Here is a 13,124-nt window from a genome sequence, read left to right on the forward strand (position 1 = left end):
AGCTTCCAGAAAGGCAGCTGCCAAAATGTAACCCCCCGTTTACCATCCTGTCAGGTACTGGCGTTCACTCCCCACTGAAATTTTGCTCTACGAGCCCTTAACAAGTCCTTGAGTTTTGAAAGGCAACTTAAACGCAATGTGCTGGCTGGGGTTGGCATTGCCTCACGTTCAGACACCTGGAGTCTGGGTTGTGGCTCGGCTCTGTGGGCAGAGACACCGAGCTGGGTGAAGGTGCCGAAGGCCGTCCCGTTGGTATTCCTATCGCTTTCATAATGCTCTGTATTCAAAACAAGAGCGGTTCTAATGTCCACTGTTGAAGTGAGAGACAAGGACTGCCTTGGCCCAGAAAAGATTTCCAGTTTAGGGAGCTTGAGGTGGCTCCCGCCTTAACGAGGACAAGGTGTCTCCAGGTACAGAGTTCTACAAGGCTGTTCAGAAGAGAACAGCGTGTCGAACAGCGTGTCGAAGCTCACGCTGGTTTGGCTCTAGTTTGCTTCCTGTCAGACGACTTTTAACAGCTAACTTTACAAAATGAGAAGCTACGTCTAAAGGCCAGATGAACGATTTGGGGTTGGACACACTGGACCGTGAAGCCCCGCCCCCCAAGGTCAGGATGGCAGCTGCCTCAGTCCTGTCCCCTGGACCCTTCCCATCTCTATGAAGATACAAACGGCTGTGCAGATGAATAAGAAATTGACTGCATTTTAGTAGAGTGGTTTCCCAAAAATATCTTGAGTGATTTAATGGAAAAATAAATTCTGACGACTTTGGCAAGGATGAAGGAAGCTCACATCACACCCTTGCTGCACACGCCAGGAGAGGCGAGGGTGAGGCGAGGCGAGTGTGCCTCCCGGCGCCTGTCCCTCTGCCCCCCAACTGCAGGCCTGGAGGAAGGCTGAGCACTTGGTCATCACTGAGACCCCACGCCAGCAGCAGGTGAGCGAGCAGCCTACCATCTCCACCGCACCCTTCGGCACCCCCCATTCCTGCATGCCTGGCTTGGGTCTGGAGTTTTCCCAGAGTCCCCAGCGAATGTCAGTGAACACCGAGGACCTCAGATTCCAGAGGCTTGACGACCTACTCCGAGGGTAGCACCAGGGGCCCACGCCTGAATGGCTCCTTCAAAGCACGGGTGTACAATCTCAGAGAGGGCGGGGGCCCGAGGAAGCACTGCTGTCTCCAAGGCCTGCGGCAGACTTGGACCACACATGACATTTAGCACCCAACGGCAAAGTATCTGTTGATTATACTTAACCACTTGAAATTACCATCATTTTGGTCAAAAACAGAATACCAGCCATTTCACCTCAATAGCTGGTGCGGCCCCTCCCTGGAACACCCCGTTTCTGAGGGCAGAGTGGGCTCAGTGCTGTGCCCTGCTGGCTCGCAGAGGCACAAAACCATCTATAGTCACTAAGAGAAGGGCAACACTGGCTTAGAAGCCTTAATAACTGAATCTCCATGGTCTTGTGGTTCCCCTTCCTGAAGGAAAAATAAGGACCTGTTCTTACAAACAATTAGGCCACAATAAAACTGCTAATACTTTGAAGTCTGAGAGTTATCAGAGAAAACAGCAAAGCTTTCTCCAGTCAATTCCAAGCTAGGCATTCCTTAGCCCCTATGGCCTTGTTATGTGTTAATATTAAGAGTGTGAATTGACTAAAAAGTATTTAGTAAGCACCTACTTAGATATTTTTTCTGTCTAGAAAGTAATACTTTCTAGGGCTTAGTTTTTCATTGAGTAAGACTCATACAACTTTCACCTTTTCTATATGTATACACACGTATCTTCTTCATACAAAGGCAGCCTTGTTTAACAGGATGCAGTGACGAGATCAGTTGTGGAATTTCTGGCACCTACATTCTGTTGAATTTTAAGGAGGTGGATAGCACGAATACACAAGAGTCCTGAGTAGTAATTCCTCAGAGTTCTAAAATGAATTTCATTATACAAATGGCACGTGCTCTTCTTAGACTCTTCAGTGCTAGTGTTAGCCGGATGTTTGCCAAACGTTCTAGGACATTCAGTAAAGTCGCTGATGGGGTCTTAGGACTGCCACTCTATCCATATCTTAGCAAATGGTGAGAAGGTAAAGAGGTGGAGAAAATTAACAGACCTGATCAGAAGTACAAGGTGGCTAAGGTCTTTAGTGGACACAAAATAAGGTCACAAAATTGCAGAACCTCAGACTCGTCAGAACAGTGTCAAAACGGATCTCGGTGCCTAGAATGAGCTCCTGCTCAGGCAAGGAGGGCCCCTTTAGGTGCCCCGGAGGCCAAGAGCAAGACTGGCAGAGGCCTCCCACCAGCGACAGGGTGTTCACGCAGACAGAGCGACCCTCTTTTGCTTTCATCTTGTTTATCAAGAGGATGAAAAATGGGAAATGGTCGAGCAAACCCAGTTACAGCTGGGTAACGAGTTGCTCTAAGTGAGACGGAAGTCTCTCAGCAGCATCGATCGGTGCCCCGGGTTCAGGAGATGATCGCGAGCCACTTGTGGGTGGGGGGTGGGTCTCTGAGGAAACAGACTTGGAGGGGGTGAGTACAGAGGGAAGATGGATGAATTCTATGGGCTGCTCTCCAGCGACGTTCTGGAACAGACTGCTGAGGGGGTGGTTCTGGAATAGACAGAGGAAAGCAGCGGTAGGAGACAGCACACATGCCCCCAGGAGTGACGCAGACTGACTACATCTGCCTCCTCAAGTGAGGTGCCAGAACAGTGGATGTGAACTTGAACAAGGCGTGTGGCAGGCCCAGGCCAGTCTCACAGAGAGATGGGGCGGTGTGGCCTGGAGGAGTGGGAGCTTTTCAGCGTGGTAGAACAGAGAGCTGACAGAGGGGCTATGAAGTCAGCCTGGGTCCAGTCTCTCCGTCATGCTGTGCAGCATCTTTTTCAAATATCTATTGATGACTTGAACAAAGAAAGATTAAAATAGTGTGGTTAACCCCATTAGGACCCAGCTTAATGGACCAAGTGAACTAAAATTAAAACTAACATGGAACTTTAATGTGGGGAAAGCAGATCTCTCCAGCGGCCTGCCCACTGTCTTGAGGGAGTGGGGAAGGCCCTGCAGCCACCCTGCCACCCCCACTTGCCTCATGGTGGGCCACGGGTCCTTTGCTGCCAGTGCTGCACGTCTCCTGCCGCTGCCTGCGACCCTCCACTCCCACCCCAAGGCATGTGTGCATCATTCATTCTCTCCCTCTCCCCTAGCTTACTGCTGCATTCCCAGGTCAACTGCCACTTCCTCAGACGGGCTTTCCCATCACTTACCTAATAGGCTAGCTCCGCTTAGAACCCCAGGATGAGAGACAGACAGAGCCCCTTTCTCACATGTGACCAGTCGTTCAGAGGCTGTCTCCCTGATTACACTGTTCACACCACGAGGGCCGGGCGTGTCGTGCTGCACTGACGTGAGTCCAGATCTCCAGCAGGGCACACGGCATTGCTGCCACTCAGAACGCATGCACAATCACAATTAGTTCTGACACACTCTTTAAAGGGGCTACTGACAAACCCAACCGGGGTCTGGGAGAGCCAAGATGACTTTAGAATTAGAAACTATTACAGCAGGAACCTGAGAGGCTTAGCCTAGAGATGAAGGGCCTGGGAGTGGAGAGGAGGGAGACACAGCTATGTTCAAACACGTGTAGGAGACGTCATGTAAGGACAGTATAAATTAGCAACAGGAAGGGGTTGATTTTGAATCAAAATAAATATTTTTTAGTAATTAAAATGCTTCTGAAACAGAAAGGGTTCATCTGGGAAGACGCTGACTAACGAACAGAGCATACTGCAAACAGCGCCTCTTGGAGCTGCGCACCATGGCCGCCTGGCACCTCAAGGAGCAGAGATCATGCAAAATGGGAGGCGGTGAGAAAATCCCCGAAGCTGCACATGTATGAGGTCAGCGTTACCCTGATGCTGAAACCAGACAATGACATCACAGCAGTCTATCGACGGGGAACTGCCAGAAATTCAAGCTGGATTCAGAAGAGAACGTGGAACCGGGAATATCACTGCTGATGTCAGATGGATCTTGGCTGAAAGCAGAGGATACCAGAAAGATGTTTACCTCTGTTTTATTGACTATGCAAAGACATTCGACTGTGTCGATCATAACAAATTAGAAGAATGGGAATTCCAGAACACTTAATTGTGCTCATGAGGACCCTGTACGTGGATCAAGAGGCAGTCGTTTGAACAGAACAAGGGGATACTGTGTGGCTTAAGTCAATAAAGGTGTGCATCAGGGCTGTATCCTTTCACCATACCTATTCAATCTGTATGCTCAGCAAATAATCTGAGAAGCTGGACTATATGAAGAAGAATGGGGCATCAGGATTGGAGGAAGACTCATTAACAACCTGCCATATGCAGATGACACAACCTTGCTTGCTGAAAGTGAAGAGGACTTGAAGCACTTCCTGATGAAGATCAAAGACTACAGCCTTCAGTATGGATTACACCTCAACATATAGAAAACAAAACTCCTCACAACTGGACCAATAAGCATCATCATGATAAATGGAGAAAAGACTGAAGTTGTCAAGGATTTCATTTTACTTAGGTCCACAATCACTGCCCATGGAAGCAGCAGCCAAGAAATCAAACAATACAGTAGAGTGGGAAAATGTGCTGCAAAAGAGCTCTTTAAAGCATTAAAAAACAAAGATGTCACTTTAAGGACTAATGTGCACCTGTCCCAACCCATGGTGTTTTCAATCACCTCATATGCATGCAGAAGCTGGACAATAAATAAAGAAGACCAAAGAAGAACTGACGTCTTTGAATTGTGGTGGCGGCAAAGGATATTGAATATACCATGGACTGCCAAAAGAACGAACAAATCTGTCTTGGAAGAAGTACAGCCAGAATGCTCCTTAGAAGCAAGGATGGAGAGACTTCATCTCACATACTTTGGACATGTTGTCAGGAGGGATCAATCCCTGGAGAAGGACATCATGCTTGGTAAAGTAGAGGGTCAGTGAAAGAGAGGAGGACCCTCAAGGAGATGGACTGACACAGTGGCTGCAACAATGGGCTCAAGCACAGAAATGATCGCGAGGATGGCCCAGGACTGGGCAGTGTTTCGTTCTGTTGTACCTAAGGTCGCAATGAGTCGGAACCGACTCGATGGCATCTAACAACAACAAATGAAAGAAGCCAAATATATAAAAGCGCCCGTCTGATTCCATCTATATGGAAGGTCTAGAAGAGGGCAGTCTCTAGACACAGGAAGTTTAGCAGTTGCCTAAGCCTGAGGGTGGAAGGGGAGGTGACTGCAAATAGACATGAGGTTTCTTTTTAGGGTGATGGCCATGTTCTACAGTTAGATCCTGGTGATGGTTGCACAACTCCGTAAACATACTAATTATACAATTAAAACTTCATGTAAATTAGATCTCAAAAAGCTGTTAAAAATCTTGGAAAAAAAAAATTCTAGGTGTTCCTGTAAGCCCTACTGTGACATCCACATTCTCTGGACATGAATTTCTTGGGTGAGGGATCCAGTGCCCTGGAGGGAAGGTGAACAGAAACCTGCTTGAGAAATGACTTGCCCACAGTGGGCTGCAATACGTAAGCAGTGAGGCAGTGGTCTTCTAATAGACTTCAGGAAGCCCTGATGTCAATCTTTAGAAAAATTTAATAGCAAAAAATAAATAGATAAAAATAAAGGAACACCATCAGTAACGCAGCATTTGGACTATTTTAGAATGCTAACTGCTGAAATGTTTACATTCTGAAAAAGACGCTTTCTTATCGAGAGAGTATTCAGCAGTATCTGTATTTACCTAGCACCTATACCTCTTGGTTTAAAAATAAATTGAGCCCCAATATGTGATAGCAGGGCGTAACTTTCGTCTGCTAGAACTGTGCCGGTTAATGTAAAAGAATTCAAAAGGGGCACCTTACATCATCAATGCTGTGTCATCTCCCTCCCTCCTGGGAGAGGAGCCTGGGAGCCAGGCGCCCTCATCCGGTGCCGTGGGCACAAGTCCTTGGGCTCCTCTGCCGAGGAGGACGTGAGTGATGATGGCAGACCGCCACACCATCTAGCGTCTTGGTTCGTAAGCTGACCACCATTAAAGACAGTATCACCGAGCTTTCCTAAAATAAACCATTTATTGAAAAAAGAACCTTTTCTTAAATTTCATTGATCGGCCTTTCGCATAACAAATCTGAAGCTTGCCAACAACAACAAAGAGGGAAGGTTTCACAGTCAGTGCACTCGACAAACAGGAGATTGAAAACAAGGTCCAGAACACCCGGTAACACTACAAGTTCTTCTGAACCCACGAAGGTCGAAAACACCACGATGACGGTACGGTTCTCGTCACACGAGAAGCACGACAAGGCGAGGGTCCGTGTACAGTAGTAATGGCACTTAACATGCAGCTTCTTCAACCTTGAAGACACCCTCCCACCGGAGGGCCCTGTGCCAAGTCAAACAAACAGGAGCAGCAGGAGAAGGGACGCGTGTCACCTGTGCAGTCTTCAGTCTTGGAAGGTTAGAAAGGCTTACACTGCTTCTCAGCACAGTCTTTATGTAAATATTACATACAGTAGTGATTAAGAGAACTTTCCGAGTACAGATACTACCAGGCCACACACTGATAAGCTTCATTCTTCATCTGTGCAAACCTGTGAGGAAGGCATGAGAGAGCTGAACCCACCGATGGACACAGAAGACGTACACATAATCCATTCATCCCGACCCTCACGGCACTATGACTGGCACGGAGGGAAAGGCTGAATGAATGTAACGAGTAATGTCAGGGCCATGTTACTGCTCTGAAGTTAAGCCCATGAACTGACTACTGATAACATTTTTAAAACGTCTACCTACAACCATAGGTCGATATAAACTGTTTATACATTTTATAACTGAGAAATCCGTAATATCTACGTAGCAAATGCAGCGGTTGGTTCCCGACTTTCCCTACCCTGCTCTTCCCGGGAGCTCCTCGGCGGGGCCTTTCCAGGCCACTCTCTCCACGGTCCCCTCCTCGCCCATCTCACGTCTCTATACCGTCCCAGCGGTACGTCTGTCTGCCAGATCTGCTATCCCAGCCCAATTCTCCGTCACGAGTGTCAGTCCAAAATATCTACATGTCCACCTGCAATCTCCAAGCACATGTTCCAAGCACACCTCAAACTAATCTCTCCAAAGAGGATACCATCATCGTCCTGGCCCACACCTAAACCCGCTGACCTCCTCACCTCCCCATCTGGTGAACTAGTGACCTGGCCAGACACCTCCCACACTCCCCTTCATAGCCCATCAGTTACCCAGTCCAAGCCATTCGAAGGCCTAAGCATCTCTTAGAACTCACCCTACCCCCCATTCCTGATCCCTGGCTATGTCAGCAGACTCCCAACTAGTCTCTTGCCTCTGGTGAGGTCCTTCTAAAACGCTAATTACATCCCCTCGTGTGGCTCCTGCCTACTTTTCCAGCCTTACCTTTTGCCATTTTCCACACCGTGTGCTCCATCAGTATCTACTATGCACAGCCCTGGACACTGCACCCCCCCAACTGAGCCTGTCCACGTTGTGTTTGTCTAGCATTCTCTTACCCCATTCCCAGCCCGGCTAACCCCTCCCTAACAGCGCAGACATCTCACGCTATAAGAAGTACTATCTGAGGTTACCTGACTGGATTCAACTCTCTTCTCAGTGACCCTCAGATGGCCGTATGACAGGGCCGAACGTAACGTGAGTCATAACTGGCTTGCCTCTACCCTCTTAAATAGACTCCACACTCCCAAGAGTGGAAACTAGGCCTGCCATTTAGTCCTGCTTAAAAGTCCATTTAACTGTCCAGATGTACCTCAAAATTAACTTCTCCAAAATGGAGCAAGTAGGAGAACCTCAATAAACATTTTCTGAATGAAAATACATAAATCCCTGACACACTACATTTAGCATCCTTCCATTTCCGATATACTTTTACACTTTACATTGAAGTTTCAAAATTTCCCTCAAGTGCCAGCTGCAAAACAGAACCGCCGCCCCCCGTGGACCTGAAGAGACTAGAGAGCATCTGCCAAACCTTGATGAACGAGTGGTCGAGGAGCTGGCTGGCTGTCCACCTCATCTTTGGGTCACTTTCAAGGCAGTGAGAAAGGAAGTCCTTTCCTTCAGGACTTAATTTTTCCGGGATTGGTGGCTTATGGCCCATTCCCACTTTATACATAATTTGAAAGTTGTGTTCATACTCATGCCAAGGCCTCTAAAAAGACAGATAAAAATCAGGTTTTAATACTACGTGGCAATTAAAAAATGCAAACATGCGCTGTTTTTAGGCATCTCAATATTAATCTGTAACAGGTTAGCAAACTTTTTGTTAAAGGGCCAGATAGGAAATGTTTTAGGCTTTGCGGGTTATACAGTTTTTGTCACAAGTATTCAATTCCCCCACCATAGCGCGAAAGTCGCCACAGAAAACATATAACTGAATGGGAATGACTGTTTTCCAATAAATCTTTACAAAACAGATGGCTGGCATAGTTTGCCCACTCTATTTGGAATTTCTATTAGTCCAGCATTATCTAGAAGTCATCAACGTGGCAAAATGGTTAACAGCTCAGGCTGCTAACCGAAAGGCTGGCAGTTCAAATCCACCAGCCGCTTCCTGGAAACCCTACGGGGCGGTTCTACTCTGTCCTATAGGGTCACTATAAGTTGGAATCACCTCGGCAGCAACGGGTTTGGTTTGGTTTTTGGTTTATCATCATGTAAATTGTAACGCATAAAAGTATATGAAAATATTAATAAAGTATATACAACTCAATAGTTATCTTATGGAGACATTTAATATACTACCTGTACTGAATAAGGAGCATCAAATCCTATGAGCACAAAGCTTAGCATCTTTTATCAGGATCACAGAAACAACGAGAGTCACCGGGGAAAGCACTGAGTTTGCATGGCACTCTGAGCCGTGTACTGCTGCTCAGTTACTGCAGTACGTGTTCTCCACTGGGAGACCTCGCTCTTTCTCTGATGCACGGCATGACTGAAATAATACAGCTAGCACAGCCACCTTTCCATTTTAATACTAATAGAAATGTTAGCTAATATTTATTAAAAGGAGCCCTGGTGGCACATCCGTTAAGCACTTGGCTGCTAACCAAAAGGTTGGCGGTTCGAACCCACCTAGTGGCTCCACAGGAGAAAGAGCTGGCAATCTGCTTTCATAAAGATTATAGCCTAGGAAGCCCTATGGGGCAGTTCTACTCTGTCACATGGGGTTGCCAGGAGTCAAAAATTGACCTGATAACATGCAATAACAACAATATTCATCAAGCAATTATTATGTGTATTCTTTCTCAGCAGCTGCATGGTATAGCTGTATGATCATTTATTAACCAATTTCCTACCAATGACCACTTAAAAACCCAAAAACCAAACCCACTGCTGTTGAGTCAACTCTGACTCGTAACGACTCTATAGGACACAGCAGGGTTTCCAAGGAGCGCCTGGTGGATTTGAACTGCCAACCTTTTGGTTAGCAGCCATAGCTCTTAATCACTACGTCACCAGGGTTTCCAATAACCACTTAAGAGGCTTCTAAATTTCTTGCTTCATTAATGATGCTAAGCACATATACTCTGCACGTATGCATGTGTATACATTTATACACCAGCACAACTGTTCACCCGTAGTATCTTCAACAGAAGATAAATTTTCAGAAATAGGACTTTCTTAGTTTAAGGGCTATGCACATTTACATTTCTGGAATTGTCCAGTTAAAGTTAGAAATTGTCCTCCAGTTCTACCATTTTGCATTTTCATCCAGAATATTTGTCCACTTCCCCATGACCTCTTGAACACTGAGTATTACCAATATTTAAAAATGTCACTCTTATGTAAGTAAAAACTAAAATTTTGTTTTCAATGTACAATGTTGATTAGTGAGGTCAACCCTCTTTTCATGTCTTTTTTGTAACAGCTTCTCCTTGTTATAATTCGAGCTTCGTGTTTTATTTACCTATAAGCATTCTCTGACACATCCCTGTTTAAATATTTGTCTCCCAGTCTGTCATTTATCTTAGCTTTACTGTATCTTTTGACAGGTCGCAGTCTAATCTTTAGCCGTGTTCTCTATTTAGCAGAAACGTGCCCACAGAGTTGAACACCATCACCACGGCTGCTGCTCTGTGAGAGAAGAGCTGGTGCCACTCACCTTCCCGGTGACCATCTCTATGACGACACAGCCCAGACTCCAGATATCGGCAGCACGTCCGTGTCCTTCCCCTTTGGCTCGGGTGATGACTTCAGGAGCCATGTAAGCTTTAACAGGCACACACGGGATTTAGTGTGTCAGACAACTGCACCACGTGGTAACAGTGTCAGCGAAGAAACTGATACTGTATGTCCAAGGTCCCAGAGGTTTTTTTTTCAAAAGGGAAAGGAGCTCTCCTTTTATTATTTCCTCTAATGGTTTTCAAGTCCCCAAACCTCCAGGGTGAATGAGAAGCAGGGCTCCAGGATGCATCCCAATTGCCACAGAGCCTTTGCTTCTGCCCCCTCGGCCTCCTTCCCGTCCTCCTGGCCTCACTCACCCGCCCCGCAGCCGAGCGGCCGTTCACTCCGGAGCAGGGCAGAGCTTGCCGCAGCTCCTCCACGCCTGCCTGGGGCGCTAGCGGGGGCGCTGGGCAGGCCTGGGGCGCTCGTGGGCTCCCGGCTCCGGGAGGCTATGGCAGCTGCACATGATCAGGAAGCGGCCACACCAACAGAGTGGCAGCATCTAGGGCCGCCACCATTAGCTGCACTCTGGGACACCCGCTCCCCGCAGCCACCTCTCCGCACTCCGGGTGCGCCCCCTGCCCTGTGCACAGACGTGCAAAGTCCCCATCTGGCCCTGCCCGGCCCCCAGCCACACACCCAGCCAGGCCGGCCTCCTGTATCCAGTGGATACACGGCTCTCGGGCTTTGTTCATCCAGCAGGTGGCTGCGGGGACTGTGGGGGCCGGACTGCTCCTCAGGCGGGCAGAACAGCAGGCGGGGCCGGGCAACCCGGGACTGCCTGTGTATACTGTGATATGGTGTCCACACCAAGTCTAAATCACATAACGTCCTATTTCACAGAATGTATCAGGGACGCTAAGTGACGAATGACCGTAATAGTCTATACAGAGGAAACAATTAACTTGTTGAGGGGAAAAAATTTCCCTAAGTTATGTAGTAAGAGATGCTGAAAACTTGAAAATAGAGATTTCAAATCAATTTGTTAAATGGATGCTGCAGGGTAGAATTCTCTTTTAAAAGACAATTTTTGAACGTGCAAATATACAGATAAATTGCATTCACAACAAAAATATGAAATTTAACCTGCAAAGGAGGATGTTCAATTATGACCCTAGGTGATTAAAATAATTACCGTTTAAACCATAATTTTGTTTCCACTAGAATCGTTTTAATAAACCCAAGGTAAACAACAAAAACAGTTTTTCTGGAAGAAAAAGTGGCTTTTCCTGCCCTTTCCTTTACAGGAGCAATTTCACTGACGGGCGTTGCGGCTGCTTTCAGTGAAGCCCAGTGTCTCTCAGGGCTGGAACCCCACCTGCTTTCCGAGTCTCTGATGGAGGAAAGCTGAAGGGAGCCCAGTCCCCAAGCCTGTCATGTCAAGGGACAGGAAGGACAGACCAAGCAGCTCCTACCTGCTGTCCCCAGCGTGCTGTTCACTTCACCAGGCATGGTCTGTGCGTTGTTCTTGAGCTTCACTGAGCACCCAAAATCTCCCAGTTTGATTAGTCCAGATGAGGTAAGGAAGATATTGGCACCTGGCAAGAAACAGGGAGTTGTTGAACAGCCTCTGAAACAACACGTGGGCATCTGAAAGACTACCAGTAGCTTTAGGCACTAACCTTAGTAACACAGAGGTTTATGCGGCTTTACTTACAAGGTGTAATAATATAAAGATGTGTACGCTTTATTCACAATACAAAGGAAAGAAATTTTAACATCAGCGCGAACAGCTTTGACCGGTGAATGCTGACCTGGGATATCTGTGTAAATTCTACTATTAACAACGTGCAGAGACGCCTGCAGGAAGCAGCTGGAGGGAAGAACTGGCACACACACTGCGGTTCTTCGAGCCCTACCTGAGGCTGACACCGGCTTTACTTCACACCGTGACTGAGAAGAATGTTCTGTCACTCTGTCTGTCTACAAGCTATACGCATGCCTAAATGGTACTCTGGTGGGAAGCTGGGGTCATTGCTCGTCTGTCAGGGAAGCTCTGCCTTTGACCATGGGCTATAAGATGTCATCACTCCACCTGAGCCCAATCTCTGGCATTGTGCCTCCTTCACAAAGCCATGCAGAGCCACTCAAGCGGGACAGCCACAAGATAAGCTGAGTCTAACAGCTAATCCTCACAGCTCGAGTGCTCCCAGCGTAGATGGGCCCTGCGATGGACGCATGGTGGTGACCTCATTATTCTGGAATTAGTCAACATCTGCACGTTCTTAGGCGTGCCGAGTTACAAGGAACGTAACGGGGATACTGGCAGGCTGACCGATTCGAGGACTGTGAGAGATTCTCTTTACAGCCATGTGGAGGTGCCACTCTGTCACGCTGCAAGGGACTGTGGTGTCTGTGGCTGAATGGCTAGAAATGGCTAGTGCCGTGGCGGGCTAAAGGGCCAAGTAAGCAAAGGCTCAGCCAGCAAAGCAATGTGGGGACAGGCAGGCATCCACGGGACTGACGTGTGCTGGGTGACTCGGCAACAAGTCTTACACCCAGATCAAAGGCCCAGCCAGCAAAGCAATGCGGTGGACAGGCAGGCACCCACGGGACTGGTGTGTGCTGGGTGACTTGGCCACAATTCTTACACTCAGATCAAAGCAGACTCAGGAATAATCCCAAACAGCCCCTGGCCTCAGGACCCGTAGGAAGTCAGGCCACTTCTACAGTAAATGTGTTTAGGTTGGGCTCAGACTACACGACAGAATGAAACGCTTCACTCTAGGGCCAATGAAAGGTAAAAATACCTTCCCGCTTCAATTATCTCCAGGCCTCCCAGACACGAAGGTCAGGGGCATGGTGTGGCTGAGGCAGAGCCACAGGGGCAGTTCTGAGGCAGAAGCACACCTACTCCCCTCGTGCCAGACA

At 47.7% G+C, this 13,124-nt stretch overlaps 1 protein-coding gene across 6 annotated transcripts in view; it reads right to left on the bottom strand.

Annotated features, from left to right (window-relative positions):
* Nucleotides 1-5,106: 5,106 nt before the first annotated feature.
* The window catches only part of MAP3K4 (mitogen-activated protein kinase kinase kinase 4), a 171,518-nt gene continuing 163,500 nt past the window's right edge, over nt 5,107-13,124 (bottom strand). For 3 of the 6 annotated variants that reach the window (XM_023728592.1, XM_023728585.1, XM_023728607.1), the window contains 3 exons: nt 11,669-11,791; nt 10,192-10,298; nt 7,711-8,235 (listed from right to left, as the gene is read on the bottom strand). In XM_023728592.1, the coding sequence (XP_023584360.1) occupies nt 7,960-8,235; nt 10,192-10,298; nt 11,669-11,791 (506 nt within the window). In that variant the 3' untranslated portion in view covers nt 7,711-7,959. Of the gene's footprint in view, nt 6,647-7,710; nt 8,236-10,191; nt 10,299-11,668; nt 11,792-13,124 lie in introns of those variants that run through there. The other 3 variants (XM_012554726.2, XM_004368790.1, XM_023728602.1) reach the window with 3 other exon arrangements.

Source organism: Trichechus manatus, unplaced genomic scaffold, assembly GCF_000243295.1.
Source record: "Trichechus manatus latirostris isolate Lorelei unplaced genomic scaffold, TriManLat1.0 scaffold00002, whole genome shotgun sequence".
Taxonomy (NCBI): domain Eukaryota; kingdom Metazoa; phylum Chordata; class Mammalia; order Sirenia; family Trichechidae; genus Trichechus; species Trichechus manatus.